Here is a 26,138-nt window from a genome sequence, read left to right on the forward strand (position 1 = left end):
AACTCTGGGTATCTGGAAAAGTTTAAATGATATCAGTGTATTCTGTTTAGGAAGATAATTCCAAAGCTCTGCAAAAAGCTGACGGCATGGAGAAAGGCCCCCTAGAGGAGAGTAGTGGTTACTGCGGCGTAAACCACAGCGTGGGGACTCCGGGCTGGAAACCACCTACCTCTGAATGTTGTCTTCAAGCTGTTTGACTCGGAACTCATCCTCCTCAGACTGCCTCCTCCTGGCTTCCTCCTCCTCGGCAGTTCCGGCGGGTATACCCTGCAGCAGCCATTTTTCCCGAAGCACTTTGGACTGTGGGAACAGCGAAGAGAACAGACGACATGATACCTTACAGTCCACAGCCTCCTCTCCGGCCGCAGGGCGCCGTTTTAGCTCCGCCCCTCATCAGTGTTCACCTCCATCGCTGCCTTCACCTCCTCACTAACTTGGCTCCCTACGTCCCTCCAACCCAACCCCCAGAGAGCCACCAGAAGGATTTATTTTTAAATTTTCTACTATTAAAAAATTCTGAAAACATACAGAAAAAGAGGAAAATGTATAATGAATGTCCATGTTACCTCATCTAGATTTAACAATTATAAGCATTTTGCCATATTTTCCTATGTGTATATATATAATTTTTTTTTTTTTTTTTTTTTGGCCCTGAGCTAACATCCATTGCCAATCGTCCTCTTTTTGCTTGAGGAAGATGGTGCCTGAGCTAACACCTGTGCCAATCTTCCTCTATTTTGTAGGTGGGATGCTGCCATAGCATGGCTTGATGAGCGGTGTGTAGGTCCAAGCCCAGCATCCCAACCTGTGAATCCAGGCTGCCAAAGCAGAGCATGTGAACTTAACCATTACGCCATGGGCAGGCCCCCCATTATATTTTTTCCCCAAAGCGTTTAAATAACAAACACCACGACATTTCATCCATAAAGATTTCAGTATAAATCTCCAAAAAATAAGGACATTTTTCTATGCAACTACGGTTGCATTATAAAGTTTCCTAGGATCACCTAATAGCCAGTCCATCTTAAAGTGTTCTTTTTAAAAGATTACTCTGTCATGCCTCTTCTTAAAAACTCTAGAAGACTCCCAACCGTCCTCGGCAGCGGTCTCTAAATGGTATTAAAATCATGCACCCTACCTGTGCCCATGTCCTAATACACTGGGGAGTGAAATAAAAAGTTTTTGTGTTTCAGGTCAATGGCTGGGTGGAAGTGATTACAGCTTTGAGAAGGGAAATAAAACAGCTCAAGAGAAAGGCATGTTGAAACTTTCTAAAATGGACAGCAAGGCGAGGAAGGTGTGGGACAGCATTGTTTTGATTTGGTTCCCATTACACGGACACTAGATGGCAGACGGCGGCTAGAGGATGTCTGCAGATGTTGGACCCTGGGCATCATGGCTGAGCGTCCCCTTGGGCAGGTCGGTGGTCATGGCAATGGACCACTGTGAGGACACACTGCCCAGTCTGCCAGAAGCAGGGCACATGACCAGTTCTTCCCAGCGAGGACAGAAATCCTGGCCTCGAAGCCAGGCCACATAGACTAAGGGCTGGGTTCCCTGGCCCCCTGGCATTCCTCTGTCAGGATCTCATTTGACCTTTTTAGGCAGGGTGAGCAAGGGAAAAGGAAAGGGAGCTCTCATAATGACTAAGAGCCAGGTCACGCATGGCCTGGAGCCAGTTAAATACGATTTACAGAAATGAGAGAGTGGGATATGTCTCTAGTATCGTGGACACAAAATTCATACTCAACCACGGTTTCCTTTCTATAGTGCTTATGAGCGAAAGATACACAATTCCATAGACTCATTTTTATGTGGGATTAGTGCTACTTATTAAGAACCTATAAAATGAGTTACTAAAAATTACTAACAATTAGGAATAGTAAGTTAGAACACACTAATGGTTCTGATTCGCCATTCTACTGGGAAATCCAGTGACCATTCAGGACGGTGGAGCCCCTGCTGGCTGCACGTGAGCAAGTTCTGATGGCTGGAATTCCTGCACTTCTGGACGGACCTTTTGTCAGCCATGCATCATGAGCGTGGTATCCAGGCAGCCATGGTCTTCACTGGTATTATTCTTGCTTTTCAATGATAAATCACCGTTGGTGGCCATCTGTTTGGTTACTCTTACAGTCCATGGAGAGGCAGATTTATGGCACTTGACCTGTAGCTTTCCATTAGTTAAAGATGCAAGTTTGTTCATACACAAGTGATCCCTAACTGTGCTGCTAAAGTGATTGTAGACAGGAACCACCCCCTTGCCCCAATATGCTTGAATGGTTACACGTCATTAGTACCATGCTGCCTGTAAATGTGTTATATACAATTAGTTTGTAACTATCACCAACGATAGTGTTAAAAAGTACTTAAAAATGTATAGGGCATTGTTGAATAATATAAAATCACGTGTAAAAGCTCACAGTACAATTTGTTTCTGTTGGTTGCTCTCTCATATGGGCTGAATTGTGGCCCCCCTCAAAATTCCTATGTTGAAGTCCTAACCCCCAGTACCTCAGAATGTGACTGTATTTGGAAACAGGTCCTTAAAAAGGTGGTTAAGGTTAAATGACGTCATTGGGATGGGCTCTAATCCAACATGATGGGGGTCCTTATAGGAAGAGAAAATTAGAACACAGACACACAGAGAAAGAACACCACGTAAAGACACTTGAGGAAGACAACCACCTACAAGCCAAGGAGAGGGGCGTCCGAAGAAACCAACCCTGCTAACACCTTGATCTGGGACTTCTTGCCTCTAGAACTGCGACAGAATAAATTTCTATTGTTCAAGCCAGCCAGTCTGTGGTATTCGTTGCAGCAGCCCTGGCAAACCACGACATTCTCCAAAGCTTCGTCATAGAGATGTTTTCTCCATTGGAAAGTGGGAATGGGTGGGCTCAATTGATTGCCCAATTTAGAAGAAAACAAAATTCAGAACCACTATTCACTCAAGCCACTCAAAATTCCCCAGAGAGATCATGCTTGCATACTGCAAGAGGCCATGTTGGACACTGTCTGCCATTTACTAGGTGTATGAGCTCGGACAGGCTCCTTAGCCTCAATGGGCCCCAGTATCCTCATCTGTAAAATGGACCCAACAACAGTGCCCACCTCAGAGGGTTGTTATGAGCATTAAATGAGTTCACACAGTAGTTCTGGGTCCATACTGAATATTCCAGAAATGTTTATTATTGTTGTTCTTCCTGTTCCTTGGCCTCTCCTCCTTTCACCTGAGCAAGAGCAGATAAATTGCCACCTGAGAAGGCTTCATCCACCTCAGCTGGCAGGTTCGATGGCCTTCTGCTCTGTCTCCTATAGTGAAGAACCGACTTAAGAACACTTTCTTTCATACTGTCCTCAAATTATTTCTCTTTCAGGCTATCCCTCCTTTAGACTCCCAGCTCCTCAAAGGCTGGGACTGTCCCTTATTCACCTTTGCATCTCCTTGTCACACCTAGCCCCATTCCAGTGAATGAATAAGTAAATGGGTGAATTGGAAAGTTCTCGATTTTCTTCCATTCTGATTACTTGGGAGGGGGGGTGTCACACTTTCAGAGTTCTTCCTGTGCTGGAAGCTTTGACATTAACCTAGTCAACCCACAGAAGGTAAAAATCTTATTAGGATTTTGGGAGATGGATATGCTGGCAACCCTGGTCTTGTGTGTGGACCCATCTGGAAAGGCAGCCACGGACAGTCCCAGCGTCCTCCACCCCAGCAGAGATGCCCTCCAACCAGGGCTTCTCGAAATGCAAGGAAGTGGCTGTTCTTAGGAATGTTCTCTCTGCTCTTCTTCATACAGCACCTCTTGCCCCAAAGGAAAGGTCCCCTCATTTCTGGCTGACTGAACCAGCGCCTTCAGTCAGTACCTCTGACAAAAGCAGCCTGGTGGCCAAGAGCACCGGAAGCACATGTGCCCCCAGCTCTGTCTCTCCTCTGGATACGACACTGACGTTACCAAAAACATCCCCCACAGCTGCCGTCAGGAAGAGATGATCTAATCGAACAAGGCAGAAGGCCCGGTCTCAGGGAAGTCTGTTTCATAAAGGTGCTTTGACATTAAAAAAACAAAAAAGCACAGTTGATTCTTCACTTGGCCCCAAAGTAAGGCTGTCAGGGGAAACCATCAATTCAAATTCATTTCCTCCCCAGGCTTCCTTCACCTTTTCCAGATCCCTCATGTTGTCTCTGAGGACCGACCGTGTTAGGGCCAAGGAATATAACGCACTTGTGCGTACTCATCACACACGCCCCTCAAATCACCAGCTTCCTGTTACTGTTCTGGCGCTGATTGGCAGCCTGAGTGTTTCAGAAGTTCATGACAAGCAGAGCTCAGCAGAACTAAAGAGTTTTCTCTTTTTATGTTTTTATTGTCCAAATAACATCCATCAAAAAAAAATGTATCATGGCTTACAGGTGCTAAAAACCGTCATAGCTTCACATGCGTCAAGTGGATGGAACTGTGAAGCGTCAAGACAAGGAAAGAACACCTGGAGAGCTGGCGGCTGGACAATGGCGCCTTGGCAGGGCCTCCTGAAAGGCAGGACAGAGGGAGCTCCTAAAGTAAATCTGGTTCTTGCTCTATGGGGCTCTCCAACTTTGGAAAATAAAACTAGAACAGAGCTTCTCAAACTTCAGTTTGCACAAGGATCACTAGGAGAGCCTGCTAAAACACAGATGCCGGGGCCCCACCCACAGAGATGTTGACTCTGTGAGTCTGGGGCAGGGCCTGGGAATCTGAATTTTAACAAGCTCCCATGTGATGCTGTCGTTGACGCTGCTGGTCCGAGGACCACAATTTGAGTAGCACTGCCTGAGAACCTGTGACTATCCAAATGCCTGAAGAATGCATGAGCTTTCCTGCTGGCTGGCCAACACACTGATGCAAAAAGGAACTCCTCATCCTCTCACAAACCTGCCTCTCCTCCTGCACCTCCATCCCAGGAGGAGTAGCTCGGTGAGCGTAGGGATTCCCAAGCTGTCTTCAGGGCCTGGCACAGTGCCTGGCACGTGGGGAATGGATGGGGTACCACTGCTCCTGAAATGGGGATGCAGGAGAGATGAAATAGGTGCTAATATTAAGTAAGTTATCCATGGTCACCGATGTCGTAAGGTGTGGATCTGAGATTTGAAGCCAAATGGTGTGCTCTGCTATCTTGCCTAAGATCACCCAAGAATTATTTTTTTTCTCAAGTAGGATTTACAAAATCATCAGACACCACTGACCTACTGTCTAGCATGGATAACTATTTTCCAGCTTCTCCAAAAGTGGGTCCCATATGATGATCTCTCTCATTTATCCCTGAGTCCCTCAGAGTCAGGTGCTTACTGTCTTATTCATCCTCAGAGGCTGACACGCAAGGTTATAGCTGTCGATCATAAACACCTGTCAAATGAACGAATGATCAAAAGACCATGCACGCGCACTGTATTTTAGCAAATATAAAATCTTAGACTATTAAAGCTAAGAAGATCTTAGAGACCATCTAATCAAACTTTTTCTTTTTCTGGCCTTACTGAGGTATAACTTACCAAAAATATTGTATATACTTAAAGTGTATAAGGTGATTAATCAAACCTTTTAAATCTACAGATAAGGTAATTGAGGTTAAGCTACTTTTCCAGGTGATCCAGATAAACAGTGAGGAGTGTCCGGGGTGGGTGGGGAAGAATGGGAAGTTGGAGACGAATTGGGACGAGAAAGTCTCTGAAATTTTTCTGATCATTGTAATTTTTATAAAGCCATATCTAGCAATCATTTTAATTTATAGTTCTGGCTTTGCTATCATACTTAGATAAGACTTCCTCACCCTAAGACTATAAAAACATTTACGTCTCATTTCTTCTTCTACTTCTATGATTTTACTTTTGACTCCAAATCTTTCCTTCCCCTGTGATCTAACTAAAGCTGACATTGGCTGCATTAGTGGATGATGGCTGGAATCTGGCCGAATTCAATTTTCTAACAGAAAATGGATTAAACGCCAGGTGGGGCAATAGCGGTGTTTGTGTTCACAGTCGCTTGTGTCCCTGTTCATTCTCCTTCTCTTTTCCTGAAACACTTCCCTCCCTCCCCATTGCCTCCCAATAAGACCTTGGTTGGGGTTTTAGGTTTTGTTCCCTGATTTAGCCCACACAGCCAGAAGCTGACCCAAGACTTCTGATAGAAGAAACCAAGTTTTAACTTCCACTCAAGCTCTGTTGACATGGTGGAGGCGCCATGATGGAAAAAAGGACGAGATGTAAATTTTCTTTACACTATGTTCCCTGTTTGTCTGTCCAACATTTTTCAATTGAAATTGGCCTTACACACATACTAATAACCAAGAAAAGTCTAAAATTAGTGCTCCAGGTTCACAATAGTGAAAGACACTGTAATATCTTTGCAACAAGACTCCTGATGCCTTCAGGCTATTCAGCAAATGACCTTGGTGGGTTGACAATAAATGTCTGGCAGGGTCACAAGTCAGCCTTTGATTTTTTTTTTTCATTCAGTCTTCTTTAAAGAAAAGGCTGTGGTTTTTAAAATATAATGACAATTTTCATAGCTTGGATTAGAAGAAAACACTAGTCAGGGTCCCCTGCTCATGAATAAACAATTCAAAGGCAGCTTATGTATGGAAGATGTGGTATTCGCAATTTGATTCTGATGGTACTGACTGTCATACAAACCTTTACAAATGTGACAGTCCCAAAAGGATTCATGTGGCAATATGTATTGAGTGCCTACCCTGTGCCGGGACCTTGAACAGACCAATAAAATAGATAAATCTCTGGCAATTCAACCAAGAGGCAAAGGGAATATTAAATTCAGTCTGTCTGGTATCATACAATAGTTGATTTATTTTTTAAAACTCATATTATCACAAGTCACATAATAAAAGCAATAAAAATAAATAATTGTTTCCATGGAATAAAAAGGCAAGACAATTTTTCAAAAGAAGAATAATGATGCCTCTTGCCTTATGAAATAATACATTAAAAAGATAGAGGAATTAAATGAGGATGGTATGGGAATGGCAGATTAATGCAATAAAAAGAATCCACAAATGGTGGACTCGAGTATAAATCAGAAATACATATATGATAAAGAAGACATTTAAATCAGTGGGGAAAAGGACGAATTAATCAATAATTCATGTTGAGACAACTGGCTCACCATCATTAAAAAGTAAAGTTATTCCTACCTCATACCTTATAGGAAAATAAATTCTAGATGGATTAAAACTATTGAAGTATAAGAAACATCGTAGATAAGTGTTTGAGATGGAGATGTTCTTTCACAGGACATGGAAGTCAGAAATCACAAAGGAAAAGAATGTTAGATGTGATTTCACAAATATTATAAAGTTCTGTATGAGAATTTATTTATTTATTTATTTTTTAGGAAGATTAGCCCTGAGCTAACTGCTGCCAATCCTCCTCTTTTCACTGAGGAAGACTGGCCCTGAGCTCACATCCGTGCCCATCTTCCTCTACTTTATATGTGGGATGCCTACCACAGCATGGTGTGCCAAGCGGTGCCATGTCCGCACCCGGGATCCGAACCGGCAAACCCCGGGCTGTCAAAGCAGAACGTGAGAACTTAACTGCTGTGTCACCGGGCCGGCTCCTGTATGAGTTTAAAAGAGCCCATATCCAAAAATCAAAAAAGAGGTAAAGATGAATGTATTCTGGATACTAATGTTAATATAATTTCATTTAACTCACAGGCTCATGAAACCTGTGAACAAGATTTATGTATCTTAATCTACAAAAATATATCGGGGAAAAAGTATAGAAGGATATACCTCTGTGTAGGTTATATCTGGGTGGTGAGTACACTGTCGATACATATTTTTCTTTGCATTTTCCTGTACTTTTAAATTTTACTCTTGCAGTGATCATACATTCCTTCCTTTTATAATCAGCAAAAATAATAGAGCTATTAAAATTGCTCACTGGTCCCAGATGTGAGCATTTCTTGGAAATTCTTACATCACAAAAGATAAGATACTAAACATAGCTAAGTTTCTTGTAAAAAGAGATCTGACTTGAATTTGGCCAGGACTTCAAAGTACCCAGAAGTTTCCTAACCACTAGAGTGTAGCAGCTAATATTTTAACATTTCGTACTTTGGTCCTTCATTGCATTATAGAATTTGCTTATCGTTCATATATAAAGAAATGATACTGTATTTTGCGGAGTTACTATATAGCCATAAATATTGCAATTAGCAAGTATATTAATCAGATATACAAGTATCAAGACTATTGTCTTGCATTCTATTTATTTGCTTTGATAAGAGACCAGTGAATCTGTCTAAATAATTCATGTCTCATTGCACAAGAATGTGTCCATAGACTGATAATGAGAATCATATCTTAACAAACATGAAATCTAATTCTAATGCTTTTCCGTTTAACTTTGCACGAGAAAAGTATCTTTTTCCTTAGAAAGATCTGGGCTTTTGTAAAATGGTGAAATAAGTATTAATTACTGACATATTTCTTAATATTTTCTACTCCAAGGAACTATCAATAATCACTGTGGCCTGTCTCCACATGATCTCAATTTTCTGGAGTCCATGAAAATACACTTAGAGTAAAAGAGACGGTGATGATGGTAACCGACATCTCTCTAAACAAATTGCTCAAAAGAAAACATTTCATTTGAAGAAAACAGTCTGGGAGAAAGCACAGTTGTGGAGGCAGACAGCCCTGGGGTTCAATTGGGCTCCCTAACTTACAGTCTCTAAGTTTTTGGGCCAGTTACTTTGCCTCATGAGTTTGTTTCCTTGCCTGTATGATGGGGAGAGTAATATCCACTTTGTGGTCATTACTGAAGGATGCATTCAAAGTCTTTTTGTTGTTAGTGCCACGGAGTTGATTCCAACTCCTAGCGACCCTGTGGACAGCAGAGCGGAACCCTGCCTGGTCTTTTTGCGCCATCTTCTCACTTCCCAGTGCTGTATCAGACAATGCTCTGCTGCTATTCACAGGGTTTTTGTGGCCAATTTTTCTAGTGGGTGGCCAGGTCCTTCCTAGTCTGTCTTAGTCTGGAAGCTCTGCTGAAACCTGTCCACCATGGATGACTCTGCTGGTATTTGAAATACAGGTGGCAGAGCTTTCAGCATCACAGCAACACGCACTGCCACAATATGGTAACCGACAGACGGCTGGTGTGGTTCCCTGACCCAGAAATTAACCCAGGCCGTGGCAGTGAGAGTGCTTAATCTTAACCACCAGGCCACGTTACGCACTCCAAAAAATGATGACTATTATCAAGGGTGGACAAGAAGATGACAAGGCTACCACGCTGCCAGAAGGAAGGTGGCTGAGTCTCCACCAAGAGGCTCACAAAACAATTATAACCTCAGTGAGTTTACTACCATCCAGGGGTGAGGCTGCCAAGCTCAAAACTGGCCAATCACAGGCAAGATGACTCACACTACTCAAGTTCAGTCAACAGTCAACTGATGTAAAGTAGAACATTATCCTCTCTGGTGCCAGAAGTGATCCTCTCTCTCAATCCGGTGCCGCCTTCCTTATATTAAAATAACTCAATTACTTTGGGGAGGATGGACTCAGAACAAAGAGAGGCAGTGTTGTGAGGGAAGTTTCACCTGGGCCAAGGTGAGGCCTGATGACTCTCCTTGCCTTACTGCAGACCCACCTCACCAGAGCACAGAAACTTGGTACCTCCCAGAGCTGGGGTCTCTCTCCAGGGCGATACCAGGTGAACCACCTTTGGGACCTCTGAGCTTTCCTTCTTCACTGTTCAAAGCTAGTGATCCACTCTCATTCTGTCTACACAGGCCTTCTCTAGAGAGAGAAAATTACAATGCACTGGTCTCCACTTACTAAATTGCCATCACTTCCAGTCCTTCCTCCCCAGGTTACAGCAAGATTACCTCGGTGAAACTGCTGGCTGTTCTCTTAGATAACCAATCTCATCAACTGTGTGAAATTTTACCATGATAACCATAAGAACTATCTGATTTCCTTGTTTCCAAGTCTTTGAAGAAATCTCACGGCTTCCCCATGCAATACTAAGTCATTTTCACTGTTGTTTCTGTTGATTGGATGGGTGCATGGATGGATGGATACATGGATGGATGAAAATGGATAGATGGAACTTGAAAAGAATGTTGTAACGCTGTACTGGACATCAGCAATGATTGAGTTCTTGGTGTCTTATTTGGCATCCAGAATGACAACAAGTGGGAAGAAGAAACTTGATCTTCTGACATGTGTTTATTGCCTGACTTTTGATTCAAGGAATGAAAAAGCAAAGAACTACACTGAGCTTCCAGAGAAGAGAGGCTGTCTAGTCCAAAACAGCCTCTCATTCTTTCAGTCCTCTTATTGAAAAGTTCACCTTTGGGGCTGGCCCCGTGGCCAAGTGGTTGAGTTCGCATGCTCTGCTTCAGTGGTCCAGGGATCGCCAGTTTGGATCCTGGGTGAGGACCTAGCATGGCTCATCAAGCCATGCTGAGGTGGCATCCCTCACAGAAGAACTAGAAGGACCTACGACTAGGATATACAACTATGTACCAGCGGGCTTTGGGGAGGAAAAAAAAAAAGAGAGGAAGATTGGCAACAGATGTTAGTTCAGGGCCAATCTTCCTCACCAAAAAACATACCTTAAAAAAAAAAGTTCACCTTTAATCAAGAAGTCACTGAGGTTTTAGTACATTTTGGTCTCTCATAAGGAGTGAGTTAACTATACTCTGAGCCGGAGACCAAAATCTGTCCAGATTGACCTTGAACATTTGCTTGGTTCTATTAAGTGTTTTCAAGCCCTACTCTCTGTAAGAAGAAGCTACTAATATTAGCCCTCAATCCTCCCTCAGGAATGTTGTAAGGAAAGAGAAACAGCAGATGGGGTATATTGCAAGATCCTACATATAGGATCCTACATATAGGAAAGTCCATAAAAGGATTTACACGATGAGCAGGGAGAAAGGGCAATATTTTCGCTAGCATGCTGTTTTTCTTCCTTCTAAACACATAGCTCTTGTTAAAGTTAATGGAAAACTGATAAATATGCTAAGCAGATTTAGGTCCTGCTGCTATTTGAAATCAGTAGCCAGCCTGCTGCTGGTTCTCATTTTGAGGATTCATTTAGCACAACCCTGTCTTCTAGAAAGGAATGGGAAATGCAACCACAAAGGTTCATCTTGTTTAAAAAAATCCAAATAATCCACACCTAGCATCACCCTGAAAGTCAGCCCCACCTTCCCAACCAGCCCTTCGAGCAACGCAATTCTGACCGTGCAATGTCACGGCAACTTGAGGCGAGCAGGTGAAGGTTTTCCTGAAAAAGCCCAGAAGCAGTAAAAGGAAGCAGCGACTCCGGGCTGGCCACCAGAGCGTGGTCACATTATTCTCTGAGCCTGCAGAAAGCAACATTCTGCAAGCAGTGGAGTCCTTGTGACAGTGACAGAGCTTTCTCCCGGGCTGTAATCAATTACGATGCTTAAGTGCACTATGTTTCAAAGAAAAATAATAAATAAACATCTCCCTTTCTCTCTCTCTCTCTCTAACATGGTGCAATGGAGACTCAAGCAAGTCAAATAATTTCAATGCCATCTTTTGACCAACTGCTTGTTCTAATAGAACACTTTCAAAATTGTTAAAGTAGAAATTAAACCAATGAGTAATCTGAAATACACAGGTTGCTCTTTATTTTATCTCCCTTTTCTCCAGATCAAGAAAGAAAACAGTGCTATTTTTAACTTAAAAAAGAACATTATGTTAAATGTATCTATTGGAACCCCAGAGGAACGTACACAGCACCTATGCACTGAGGACACAGCCCCGCTCACTGCCTCACCCACTATATGCAAATTCCCACCCCATTTCTATATATAGCCACCACATTTCGCATGTACACACCAGTCTCCAAACCCATCCACATGCACACTACAATCTCATCTGGCTTGCAGAAACCGGAATGCTGTAACAATGCTGCGAATTTGAGAAATTCACAAGAAAAGCCAAGGGATGGTTTCCTGAGTGAATGAAAAAGGGCTGGTTCAGTCAGCGGCAGCGGCTTCACGCCAGGGCAGGCTCTGCCCATCTCTCTGGAGTGTGATCTGCATGTCTAATCACGGAAGAGGTCCCTGGGATCAGCACTTACCTTGGAATGCTGCAGCAGAAGTATCTGCTCATCGAGCTCCTGTCGCTTGCCTTCTATTTCCGTCTGTCTCTTTCTTTTTTCCTTGAAAATAAAGAGAGAGAGGCTGTAAGAGTGGGTGGGTGTTGGCTCCAGGAATTTTAAGGCAGGAAGCAGCAGGAGCCACACACATCTGTAGAGACACTTCCAGAGATGCTGGGCACACACGCCGTGTCACCTGCCCCTCCGTCTCAGGCTGTGTCGCGAGCAGCAGCGTTCTCCTAACATGTCTGCTGTGGGCTCGGTGAGTGGGAGAAATTCTCCTCACTCAGCCAAGCTGCAACAATTTAATCCAGGAGAAAAGGCGGTTTCTACACACACACACACACACACACACACACACACAGTCATGTTCTGTGCAGTGTTAATTTGGAGACAAAGAATAAAAAATGTCTCACTCAAAAAGACAGAGGTTGTGATAAACCGCAAATATGATAGAATAAAATGGTGGAAAGTTCTAGGGTCGATTTCTTTTATCAAAATCATGTACACAAATAACCCAACGTAATTGTAAATTTTGCGAGACAAATCATTCAGCTGGACATGCCAAACGATGCAAATTAGATAGGTGATCTTTCTTAAATTGGCCTTTGGGAGGGCACTATATGTGGGTGGGGCTCGCTTAGGTCACAGTCAATATGAAGTCTGGAGTCGGTCTGCCCAGGTCCAACTCCGAGCTCTATCATTTGCTCCCTGTGTGGCCTCTGGTAAGGTCTTATACCTCCCTGGGTCTCAGTCTTCTCTTGCATCAAGAGGAGATAATAATTATACCTGAACCATATGGTTGGGGCATGGATTAAATGAGATGATACACGGAAAGGACCTAGAACAATGCCTGGTACGTAGCAAATGCTCGATAAATTTTATTTGCTATTTTCTTATTGCCACATGTTTACTTCTAGGAGTAAAACTGGTTTTCAAAGGATATATCTGCCTTGTATTCACAGCATAACTTTTCCATTGGCATCACTCTTCATACTTTTCTTCTCCATACTTCTCAAATGTAGACAACGAACATCACATAAATGTGATTAAGAAGAGAAAGGCCTGCCCTTATGATAGCGTACTTGTTCAGTGTTTTGTTTCCAAAAGGCACATAGGGGAGTGGGTGGTACTGAGATATTTACTGCGCTGGATTATTTTCCTTTACTCAGATATGCAGGGAGAAACTTGTTAGACAAGACATGATGGCATTTTATAATACAACAGCCAAATCGTGGAGAAAACAATAATGTAGGAGGCTGGCTGTTGTGCTCTGTGTTAACAGAAGCTTTTATTTTATGTAGGTGCTATGTTTCTGGGGATGCGCTGGCACCACTGCTTTTCAAATCAACTAACAATAATTTGTGCTATAACCAAGTTCTTCTATGCAATGTACAGACTTTTAAGAAATATTAGCTTATAATCTCAAGCCACTGGGACATAATATCCAAGTCAGGGACATAACATTTCTGCCAAAGTAAGGCCTGAGAATATTTTAGGAACTTACCGTTTACCAAAGAACTTCAATCAATGATGCCTCATTGATGCCACTTAATCCCAGAGTGCATCCAAGAACACACAATATATGACAGCAGATGGAAAAAGTGAGACTCAGGGGGACAGCCCCCCATCCAGCCTCTCAGAGGTACCACATGATAAAGCAAGGACCTCTAGAACCAGCCACTATTGCTATTCTAAGATTTCTCAAGAGTAGGTTTACTGGACTTTATCATTCATTCCCACTGACTATCAAGAAATGTAGTTGTCCTACATTTAAATCCAGGACCAGGATACAGTATGTCATGGATACAAGATGCAGAGGATTGCAGAGGATATTTCCACCAATGTTAACTGAGTGCTATGTGTTTGCTACAGACTGTTTGTGTCCTCACTCCAGAGTGCCCACCATCATAGGAGTGAACCATGCCTTGAACAGAAGCCATATTACCAGATGGTACAGGCAGTGAACCCTCACATGCTCGAACAGTAGACTCATTGGTGGTCACTGTGAACAGACATGATCATGAAAGATGCAGGTTTTAAGTTAGCTCTTTAAGAATGGGTAGAAATTAGGTAGATACAGATTAATGGGCAGCACATTCCAGGCAAAGGGAACTGTGTGAGCAAGGGGAAAAATATACTGCATATTCCAGGGACAATGAGAGGGAAATCTAACTGGGGTGCAGAACTCGCCTTTAGGAATACAGATCAAAGATTCAAAAGGTTGGCTAGACCACTGAGGGCCTTGAGTGCCAAGCCAAGAAGTTTGGACTTTATTATACAATGTAATGTCATTGTAGGGTTCTAAGTGAGAGCACGATATGGTGAGATGGCATTTTAGGAACATTAATCTGGCACTGGTGTATAGGATGGATTAATAGGGGTCAGGATACTTTTCCTGTAAAGGCTCAGATAGTAAACATTTTGGGTTTTGTGAGACACACAGTGTCTGTTGCAACTACTTAATGCTGCCATTACAGTGCAAAAAAACAGCCTCAGACAAATATAAATGAATGAGTGTGGCTGTGTTATAATCCTTTATTGACAAACACAGGTAGTGGGCCAGATTTAGCTCATGGTCATAGTTTGATGACCTTCAGATGAAAGGATCATTGAGCGTGTTAGGAGGATGCTACATTCACCCCAGGGGTGTGGTGGGGATGGATGAACTAACAAGCCCGCCCAGCTTAGAGCTGTTCCAATCAGAATAGAAAGAAAAGGACAAATACAAAAACCAGAACTGATGAGGCTCAGGACTAACAGGATCTGGGCGGTGAGGCAAGGTGGTGTCTTGGCTTTGAACCACACAGACCAGAATGCAGGTGCAGGAAAGGGGAAAAGTGGGAAAGCAGTGCCATCCCATTTGTGCTGTATTCATATTTTCCCTGAGGAAACGCCTTACTGGGTTAGAGCTTGAAATCAACCAGTTGTTAACATCTGCAGTGGGGCATCAGCACCAGCATGTTCACATCTGCATTCTGTCTGATGAAGACCCTGGGTTTGGCCCCATCACAAGGACCCTTTGCGCATCTATGGCTGTTACAGTATTCTTTCATTAGTTGAGTCCCTTCCACAGTGATGGGCTTAGGACCTGACGTCACTCCTAACTGGACAAGAGGTAAGATGTGCAATCAGCCTCTGTACAGAATTAGACATGAGTCAAGGGACAGCATGCTGGAGCATGACACCATTGGGATCCTGACACTTGCTCACCTGGACTGCTGAGGTGCGAGCTGTGCTCCCCACCTGGCTCCCTAGACCTCTAAACCACTACTTCTTGGGCCCTCTTCTTCCTCCAGACATTTAGCCTCCATGATTTCCTTTCCTCTCACCAACTATACAACCTACATGCTGATAACTTGCAGGTCTATATTTTCAGCCTAGATCTTTTTTGAGCTCCAGATTCCCATCTCCAACTGCCAACTGTTCATATCCAGTCGCTCAAACTCAACCCTTGCAGTTATCATCTTGGCCATCGCTCCTTCCTGACTCTCACATCTGTTCCTTCTGTATTCCTCATCTCAGCAAATGACATGACTCAAGTCAGAAATTTTACTTATCCTAGACACTTCACTTTCTTGAAAGACCAAGTCCTATTGATTCTGCTTATCATTTTCTACATCGTCTGCTTCCCCACTATAACCTCTATTAATACTCCCTCCTTTAACTCCCCCCTGCACATGGAGACTATTCTACATTAGTATTGTTAGCATTCTGTAGCACTTAGCTGTTTACACTCCATTTCCATCTGGATTACTGCAGGAGTTCCCCCACTAGTCTTCCTCCTCTGAGTCTTGGCTCTGAGCAAGGCACCCTCTGCACTCCTCCTGGAGTGATATTCTGAAATGGAAATCTGACTATCTCCAACCCTTGCCTAAAATCTCAGAATGTTTCCCATTGCCTACAGTGCAAATAGCAAGTCCCTTAGAATGGCCAGTGCAGCCTCTCTCTATCTTGCAGCTTCATCTGGTCATGATCCCCCAACCGTAAGCTCCAACCTCAACAAACGATTTGCAGTTTCCTGATCTGCCAGGGTGGTTCATGCCTTCCTGGTTTTGCTCTTACTTCTTCCTCTAACAATAATGGATTTCCCTCACTGCTTCATCTGACAAAAAACCATTCCTCTTGAACGACACACCTTAAATATCAGTGAAGTTAGACCATTTGCTCAGCCTGCCTGCCTTCGGAGAACCCACCTACTACCACTGTAAATGGTGCTGATGGGAATGCCAGTCATGGGTAGTCACATATAGCCTGGCTCATCCTTGCCACAGGGACTTGTGTGTGACACAGGTTAGACCAATCACACTACCTTATTTTGTTGCAATTGCGATTGGTCCAGGGGGTGGCTAAATGACCCAACAGGACCAATAAGAGACATTTCTAGGGACAGACAAATGAATACTGGAAGAGAAAACCTCCCTCTCAACTAAGGTTAAGCTGGGAGAAATGGGGTAAATCTGAGCGGCAATTTTTCCAAGCCACATGGAAGAAATGTATCCATGTTGGAGAAAGGTCAACACGCAGAGAGAAGCAGAGCTGAAAGAGAGACAAAAAAAGGATCCTAATGACATCGAGGCCCAGATCTAGTTAAGCATGAAGCCAGACCATCCCTGGGCTTCCTAAATTACATCCACTAATAAATCTCCCTTTTGCTTAAGCTAGTTTGAGTGGTGTTTCCGTCAATTGCATCTCAAAGAGTACTGACAAATACAGAAGCCTTTTCTGCTCCCTCCAAATAGAACTCATCACTCCCCCTTTTTTTCCTCCCCTCAGAGGCTGAGGATCTTTCTACATTAGTACCTTGAGCACTTTAGTATTTATACACTTAACTGTTTATACATTTTCTCCCTCTACCACACTGTGGGCTCCCTGAGGACGAGGATCTTGGCCAATGCATCCCCAAAGCCTAGAGCATTTCATGATGAAGATACACCATAGATGCTCAGGAAGTATCTCTGAATGAGATACATGCTCTCCTCTGATCATGTTCCTGTCTGTCCATACCTCTCAATCAAATGCATTATGATTTTGCACTCACGATTTCAATGGCAGTAAAACACATCATTGAAAACACATTAGCCATCAGTCCATAAAATCAGAAGTGTCTGTCTGTTGAAGACATTAGCCCATGTGGAATAGACCATTATCGCTATGCATATAAGAAAAGAGTTGAAAAAGCTAATTCTGGGAAAGAATCATGGAAAGCTTATTCTGGGGAGAAAGCTAGGGGAAGTGGAAATTCCAGAGAAAGCATAATGAGCTGACAGTAGCAAACCATTCAGGGGGAAATGTGCCTCCAGAGACATCTGGAATGAAGTGTTCTCCACCCATTAGGAAGATTTCCGGATCCCTCCACTATCTGGGAGGCCTAGCAAGCCACTTTCATGTCTTTCTGTAAATTATATATTCTTGCTGGCAACTATTTTCTGGAAGTATTGCAACATTATGAAACTGCAAACTCTTAGTATAGTAAGGAGCACCCATACAGAATGGAGCACACTGTTCAAAGGTAGTTAATAAGTTTGATGGGAAGAGAGGCATTAAACATAGTTAGGAAACCTATGTCCACCCTTGTGTAGCTTCAAGCAGACTCCCTCTTCTCCTCTCCTGTTGTCTGTGCTGTAACCCAGACAATGGGAAATGCAAGGGGGTGGCTGGGGGAGGGGTCCCCACTGAGTCTTTGAGAAACAGCGACAGAGGGGAAGAGGCTGAGCAGGGAAGGCAGTAAGAAGCAGAGATATGGTGTTCCTTTCCTCTGCTGAGGCCCATTCTGATGGGGGCTGACACTTAGAGCCCCAGGGCCCAGCAGTGGGAAGGAACCAGAAGACCTACTCAAAGCACTGTTGCCATCAAGATATCCCAGAATGTAGATGAGAGGGAAAAAAAGATAATACATTCAGTTTTAGATGTTGCAATCTTTCCTCTGGCCATTGCTAGAGAAAGAAAATTTTGCGTTGACCCTTCCCACGGTGAGCTAAAGAGAATTGCACATCCCTCCCTTCACACAGTGACTTTGGGCCAGCTGGTTCCTAGGCTTTTGCCATGCAGGACCAGAGAAAGGGGTAGATTGCTGAAAAACTGCCAGAACCAGACTGTTTAAACAGCTTGCGCTTGGAAAGGGAATGGGGATATGGTAGACAGGGGGCAAGTCAAAGATTGAGAAAAGGAGAGAAGGGATGAAGAAAGAAGAGCTGAAAGGGCTTGGGGATAGCTTTGAAGTTCAAGAGCTTACAAACAAAAGGGCTGAGATATTAAGACCAGAAGATCAGAGAGAGAGAATCTTAAGATATTTTATGGTAGCTTGCAAAATGAATCCCCTTTGATGTTCTCCAAAAGATTCCAGTAAGGATACTGAACTTTTGCCTTCTAGACTGTGTTTCTTTGAACGTGACTTCACACCGAAACTGGATCGCCAGGGTGCCAGGTTGTATACAGATTACACTAAGAAGGGAGGTGATGTTTTGAGAATTAAATTATGGAAAATCAACTTGCAAACGGGGATCTGATGAGCTTTTCTATTATGGAATCAGAATGTCATCTCGGTCATGGTTAGATTATAACTATTGTTTAATGCTGCTGCAGAACCAATGCTATTTATACATGTGAGGAAAGAAAAGGAAGGCGGTCTGCATGAAAACTGAGAACCTGAGTGATCAGGTATAAAACAAGGAGGTGCCCACTCAGCTTTGTCCAATTGCCTGTCCAGTTGCCTTGAATGCTGAGTTTGCTCAGCAGACACATCGCTACTAGAGATCAATGATGTGATCCCAACATCATTAGATATTAAAACTTTCTCTCCTGGCTCAGACTTCAAGGTCACTGATCATGATTCTGATTATATTCAGGCTTCCCAAGCGGTTAGCTAAATGGAGAGAGAACATTGGTTAAGCCCTCTGCCATGTCCATCCACTGTACAATGAAGAAATTGACACTCGGGTTTGTAGATGAGTGGATAGAAAGCTAAGTTGGTGTGTGGTTTTCTGATGCCACAAAACTAAGGAGCAGAACCTGCAGTCAGCTTAAAAGGCTTGGTCAAAAGAACAACTCGATTTCCTCTAATCACACTATTCTGCCTGGCCAGGCACCCATTCGAGCTACAACATCACCATGTGAAGTGGAGAATTCCACAACTATTCACTCCTCATCTCTTAGTTATAACCAGTATTTCCATTTAGGTAATTTCTCTTTTATTCGACTGATTACTTGGCCTTGAACTTGCTGTCTATTGGTAAAAGAGGGAACTGCCTATGTGTTTGTTTTTAATAGCAATTATAAAGACAAGAGAAAGAATTTTAATTGGGAAAAGAAGACAATGATTAGTTCAAACTTCACTACTCATTTTTGAAAGGATACTTTAACATCTAAAATCTTAAGAAACATCATATAGAGTTTAGATGCAAAATTGTTCATTGCACTGAACAGTTAGTATAGCTAGCCTATTAGTGCCAAGTCAAATGCATGACACAGGAGAGTTTTAGTTTCAAGTCCTTTGTAGATACTTTATAGTCCATATGCATTATATCTGAAGTCTATTTTAAGGTCTGTTCACGGCGTTACTCTTTAAATAACTGTTTAACTGCGTAGCCATATTTTTGCTTTAATGGTCGTAACATCAAATTCTTTGCTAGGAGTGCCTCCCTTTAGTGTCCTTCTCTGAAGACCAGGAAGTACAGTGGTCTGATATAGCTCTAAAATAAGATCTGCTTCTTGATATAGTGATAAGCCCATTGTGGTGAAAAAATCAAGCACTTTCTATAATAGGTAGAATCGTAGAGAACTCTGAGGAAGTTCCAAATGCCAGAAACCACATAATTCAATTCATTTGCAGAATGCAACCTCCATACCATCACTCTCAACGTATTGCATTATTCCTGCCACAAAGCAACATGAGCACTGAACTAGGAGTCAGGAGACCTGGCCTCACGTAGAGGTTCTGCCACTAACCTCTGGGTGACTCAGACGAGTCCCTTATTGTTTCTGGGCCTTAGATCCCCGACGTGTGAAATGAGCAGGTTGGACCAGCTTCGTTCCAAGGTTCCTCCCATCCCTGATTCCACGATGCTAAGAAGAGCCACGACTTCACGTTCTAGACTCGCATCTGCCCTTCCTCATGTATACAGTAATACTAACAAACATTTACCTAGCGCTGATTGTGTGCCAGGCACCGTGCTGATTAACAGATATTAACCATTTAATCTTTACAACAACCCACGGGGTTAGGTACTATCATTATCCCCATTTTACAGAGCAGAAAACTGGGGCATGGGGAGATAAAGAGATAAAGTCACACAGCTAGTAAGTGTCAATCAGAATTGGAACTCAGCATGAAATACAGAAATAGAAATGTCTTAAGGTGCTACTGTGGCGCTGAAATGAGGAACAACAAAAGTGGAACCAAGCACGTTTCCTGACAGAGTGCAGGGACTCAATGAATAAAGGGGCTCCCTTTGTACCCAGTATGAAGCTTTTGGCTTAGGATTTTGCCTAGGCAACTGCAATTTACTCATGGAACCAAAATTTGGTTCTGTAGTGGTTGAAGCCAAGAATAACAATGATGGTGGTGGTAAAAATAATAATGATAATCATAACAATGGCAGCTAAGTTTATTGACTACTTGCTATGTGTGAGGCACTATTGGAAGGAGTCCTGTTCAGTTTTTCACTTAATCCTCATAACGCTTTGAGGTAGGTACCTTTAATATGCTTGATTTTATGGATGAGAATAGTCAAGGCTTAGCTAGGGGGACAAAACAAGTTCAAGGTCATGAGCTAGGAAGTGGCCAAGCAAGGGTTGAAACCGAGACAGTCTGACTTCAGAGCACTTTATCAGGAACGGAGACGTGTTTCAGCTACTAATGCTTGTTTAGTTCTGAGTGAACTCCACACCGGACACATGAAACATATAACCTCATCCCCTTCAGGCTCGCATGCCAAAACCATCCGGAACAAATGAGATGCTAAAAAGGCCAAACATTCTGATGTCAAATCCTTCCACTCCTAAAACAAGAAGCCTCTTGCAAAATCCATGAGCATTTCCCAATTCCAAACAGAAATAGGTCAAGGCTGGGTTGGAACCTTTTAAAATGCCTAGTGAATCAATATGTTCATTTACTTCAATCCCTTTAGAAGACATTTCCAGGGACTGACTGATCTAATAAGGACAGCAAATGCAAATTTCTCCCTCATTTGAACTTTTCATCTGAGAATGACTACTGTGAATGAGGCAGCAGCTGGGAAAGCGCTCAGTTTACCGCGTTGGGCTCCTGAGTAGAGAGGACTTTGTAAATCCAGGGCTTCTAGATATCAGAATATATCTCCCTAAAACTAGATGACAGGAAGAGTCAGGGGCAGAGGCATTCGCTAAATTGATAGTGTAATCTTAGGAAGATGTGCAAGGCCTGGAGGAAACGTCCCTCGGCAGGAAGCAGGAGTAGACACAACGTGGACCACACAATAAGCAGCTTCCCTGTTGGCTCCTCATAGATCTCAGAGCAGCAGCTCACAGAACAGTGGAGGGGCTGGGAGTCAACTGAACATAACTGTGGTTGTTGGAAATACAAAACAAAATAGTGTGCACAAAATTAGAAAGAGAACACAATGCGCAGCATTCTGCTGACAACAAAGGAATGCAAACTGCAAGAAATTAGCATAATCCCAAATGGTCACCTACATGCCTTTTCTGACGATTGCCAATCACATTTTTTTCTTGTTTGTTTCTTTAGACGCCTGTATCTGCTGAATATCTATCTATGTCTATATCCATGTCTATATCTATCTATCAGAAAGGTATAAAGAAGGAAATATAAATAGCCCAGATAAACATAGCATTTAAAATACATAATATAAACCAAACTAATAAATGTGTATGGTGAGAAAATTCAAACAATACACAAGTAAAATAAACAGCTGAATCTCCCTTCACCCCACCCCCATCAATTTCATTCCTATAGGTTTTGAATGTATCTTACTAGGGAAAAAATATGAATATGCCAACCTATTATCCATAGGGATATACTATTCTTTACATAACAGGAATTACACCATATACTTTCTGCTTTTCAGCTTACTTTCTTCTTAGTGATGTGTCGTCAACATTTTTCTATATCAGCACATAGAGTCCCACCTCATTCTTTGTAACTGCTGCCTGGTGGTTCACAGATGTATCTTAATTTATTTGCCAGTCTGCTGCTGATAGATTATTCAGGTGGTTCCCAGTGTTTTATTTGCTATTATACACAGGGCTGCAATGAATCTTCTTCTACATACATCTTAGATGTATTTTTGTGACTATATCCACAGGGTAAATTTCTAGAAGTAGAACTGCTGAGTCAAAGGATTTGGGCATTTAAAACTTTAATAGGGTCAAACTGCCCTCCAAAAGACATTTTCTCTATGTTTTAAATGATATAAATCTGAGTAGAAAATAAGACTCAGGCAACTAATAAGAGTTTTGACAGTTTTTCCCCTTATTAGCCATATCTTTAGTGGCCCGGGGGATTTTAAATGAAAAAAAAAATATCTACTACTTTGTGAATAACTGCAAAATATTCTTAAAACATACTTGGGTAATCTGTCCTTATGATAACCTATTACTCTGGGCTTTCAGATTTTAAAAAATGAAGATTTGCTACCGTACGAACACAAGTCTGCGATGACTCCATCGGTTTTCTGCGAGGAATCAGATTTGTACCTCTCTTCCTTGCACTATTAATGTTAAAATTATCACATAGCCAAGTTGTGCCCACTTGTCTATCATGAAAGAAGGTTTTGCTTCTGTTATGGTTGCTGTCCTCCAAGGTATAAAGTGCAAAAATTCCCATCCACCAAGATAATTTCTAGATGGACTCAGGCAATGTAAAAAACGAAAACAGGAGAAAATACAGTGACTATCTGATTTTAGGATGGGAAAAGACTTTAAAAACATAAAGCATAGAAAGAAACCACAAAGCACAAAAGCAATAAAATTCATTACATAAAACTTAAACTTTTAGATTTTTATGGTACCAACTAAACATAACAACTCAAAGGCAGGTGCCAATCCGGGAAAAAAACTGGCAACATATATGTCAAAAGGCCAAGACCTTTCATAAATAAAGAGTTCTTACAAAACAATATGATTTGCAAAGAAAGATATGAACCCTTAAACATAGAAAAAAGGATAAAATATAGGGAAAATGTTCAACATTATTAATAACCAAAGAAAGGCAAATGAAGCACTGAGATGCCATTTTCCACCTGTGAAATGTGCTTCTTCCCTTTCCTACACACACACAGAATATTTTACTTTATTTATCTAATTTTGTGAGGAAGATTGTCCCTGAGCTAACATCTGTGCCAATCTTCCTCTATTTTTTTACATGGGATACCACCACAGTGTGGCTTGACAAGCAGTGCTTGGTCCGCACCTGGGATCCAAACCTGCAAACGCCAGGCTGCCAAAGCAGAGCATGGGAACCCAACTACTATGCTACCGGGCTGGCCCCTTTATTTTAAAATAACATGTGTTCTGCATTGGAGAAAGTGTGAGGAAAGAGACTCTCACTTTAACCTGTGTCAGAATTCTAACTAAGAATTGTCTTTCTGGAAGGTTATGCCAAAAGTTTTGATTGACTTTATCATAAGGAATTTATCCAGAGGAAATTATCTTTGATATGCTCAAAGATTTTTGTAAAGAATATTCAATACAGAGATATAAGCAACACACACAAAAAATCAAACCAAAAATGATTGGTTAAATAAGATGGCATCTTATGAACCATCTAATGACTTCCTTTTTCACCTGGAAAAAAAAATCAAAGCAAGCCCAGCCATGATCCATTGCCTGCCTTTCTCTGGCACCTCATCTTGTCCCTCTCTCCTCCTCCTTACTTCCCACTCCAGCCACATTAGCCTTAACCAGAGATCTGCCATGAGAGGCTTGGAGGGAGGGCAGGCAGGCGGGGATCTGCACTAAATCTGGCTCAGAATCAAGTAGTACTTTTCTTTCCTTTTCCATTACCCTCCATGTGTATATCTCTCTTGGGAACCCTCTAGAGTTATGGCTGCAGTCTGGGGCAAGACTCAAGATGTCTGGCTGTTAATACCATGAAAGTGGTGCCCTAACCTCATTATTTCTAACATCTGGCTTCCAGTCTCATCCAGTTCTTAACATGCATGAGCCAGTTGACCTTAACTCTCCCCACAGTGTACAACCCTCAATGACCATTAAGATCGCCTGAGGAACATTAAAAAGTACCAAGCCCAGGCCCCACCTCGAGAGACCCTGATCTTATTGGTCTGGGCATCGGAGGCTGTACGTGCTCCCAGGTAGCTCTAATGTCAGCCAAGGCGGAAAAGCATTGCTGGGCATGTGGCAAGCGCCGTCCAGGCTGATAAGCTGTTCCTACTGCTTAAGCCAGTTTGAATTCTTTCTTCATCAGCCTGAAATAAGCTATTTGGTTAAATTTTGGTAGAAGACAGCACTGGGTCAGTCACTTTTCTATTTTGCAGCTAAGTCCTTGCTTTCTTTGCTTTTCAAAGGCTGGGTTTCAGCCACAGGTGCATGGGGTTTTTGACATAAGGGCTTATAGAACCAGTACCGAGCACGTGGCTTTCAAGAGTCCACGCTGTCTTTTCATTGTCATATTTATCATCCTTTCCAGCTGATGTCTCATTTCTTTTACCCTTCTGTGAGGCCCCTTCTCTTAGAATTAGTTAACAGTACTATTTTCTACCCCAGGACGTGGGGGCTAGACCAGGTCAGACGGGACCAGAAAACACCTCACACAGAATCTGGCTTTGATCTAAGGTAAACAAGTTTTGTGCTTTAAAAATTTGTTTAAATGCCTCAATGCTCCACTAGATTTCAAAATTCAGAAAGACAATAGTTAAGAAAAAGATCATCCCTAAGAATGGGTTTCTTCTATGCAGCCTCTACCAATAACACCTGGTGGGTGGGAGAACACGAAAAATACGACCTGAGTGGGTCCTCGACCAGCTTCGAGTCACAGGCAGCAGATCCCACCTGTACCTCCAAAGCCTCAAGGGATTCCCTATTGGGTCTCACTTGGTGACATGATGACACCATGATGACATCCTGGGGACTGATTCTCAAAGAGAGGGAATCAGTTCTAGCGAGGGCCTGTGAGACCCATGGATCTCTCTGAACTGGCTCAGCCTCCCTGGGGATACCCTGCACATAATGAGCACTTCCTCTTTGTTCTGGCACTTTCCATGATCATAGCGTTTATTTCAGGCTAGTTCCTGATCAGGGTCAAGACTGAAGAACCTGTGCTGATATTTGATAAAAGTATACTTTAATCAAAAGTATATAAAATAGGGCAAGAATGAGAAATCACAAACATGGCAAATGGCAGGCTTCCCCCACCCCCACTATCACGTTTCTACTTCGCATTTGCCTTCTTGACATGTGAAAGCCAAGCAACTCACAAAAGGAAAATTATCCAAGAAACAAACAAGATCATCTTAAGTGACGCTAAATAGTAATTTCTTGACGTATTTTCAGTGGGGAAGGTATCTCTCTGCAAATCCGCAGCTGGATGTCTTACGTGCAGGCTCATTTTGAGGTGTCTGCCTCCCTAAAGAGTTATTAACGAATGCCAAGCTGGAGTCCTGGGCTCTGCTCCCTGCATTTTATCTTTGGAAGATTCCCACCTTCCAGCAGACGGCTGAAGGTGCCATAGGTCATACCTAGCTATTGGGCATTGCATTTTCTAGAGAACAAAGGGTTTTGTGAAAACACCGTGATATTGTGATGTGATATTGACTGTTCTCTCTCTCTCTCCCCCTCTCCTTTCCTTCCTCCTCTCTCTTTTATAAGGAGTCCATGTTCTATCTTACAACTTCTATCCTCTAGTGCAGGGATTGGCAAACTTGCTCTGTAAAGAGCCACATAGTAAATATTTTAGGCTTAGGACCGTCTCTGTCTCGACTACTCAGCTTGGCCCTGTAGCAAAGAAACAGCTGCAGATGATACATGAACGAATGGGCGTGGC

At 42.6% G+C, this 26,138-nt stretch overlaps 1 protein-coding gene across 16 annotated transcripts in view; it reads right to left on the bottom strand.

Annotated features, from left to right (window-relative positions):
- Positions 1 to 26,138, bottom strand: part of PALM2AKAP2 (PALM2 and AKAP2 fusion) — a 452,863-nt gene that overhangs the window by 249,948 nt on the left and 176,777 nt on the right. For 14 of the 16 annotated variants that reach the window (XM_070519033.1, XM_070519031.1, XM_070519030.1 and 11 more), the window contains 2 exons: positions 12,125 to 12,205; positions 170 to 300 (listed from right to left, as the gene is read on the bottom strand). In XM_070519033.1, the coding sequence (XP_070375134.1) occupies positions 170 to 300; positions 12,125 to 12,205 (212 nt within the window). Of the gene's footprint in view, positions 1 to 169; positions 301 to 12,124; positions 12,206 to 12,291; positions 12,356 to 26,138 lie in introns of those variants that run through there. The other 2 variants (XM_070519040.1, XM_070519045.1) reach the window with 2 other exon arrangements.

This window comes from Equus asinus, chromosome 10 (assembly GCF_041296235.1).
Source record: "Equus asinus isolate D_3611 breed Donkey chromosome 10, EquAss-T2T_v2, whole genome shotgun sequence".
Taxonomy (NCBI): Eukaryota; Metazoa; Chordata; class Mammalia; order Perissodactyla; family Equidae; genus Equus; species Equus asinus.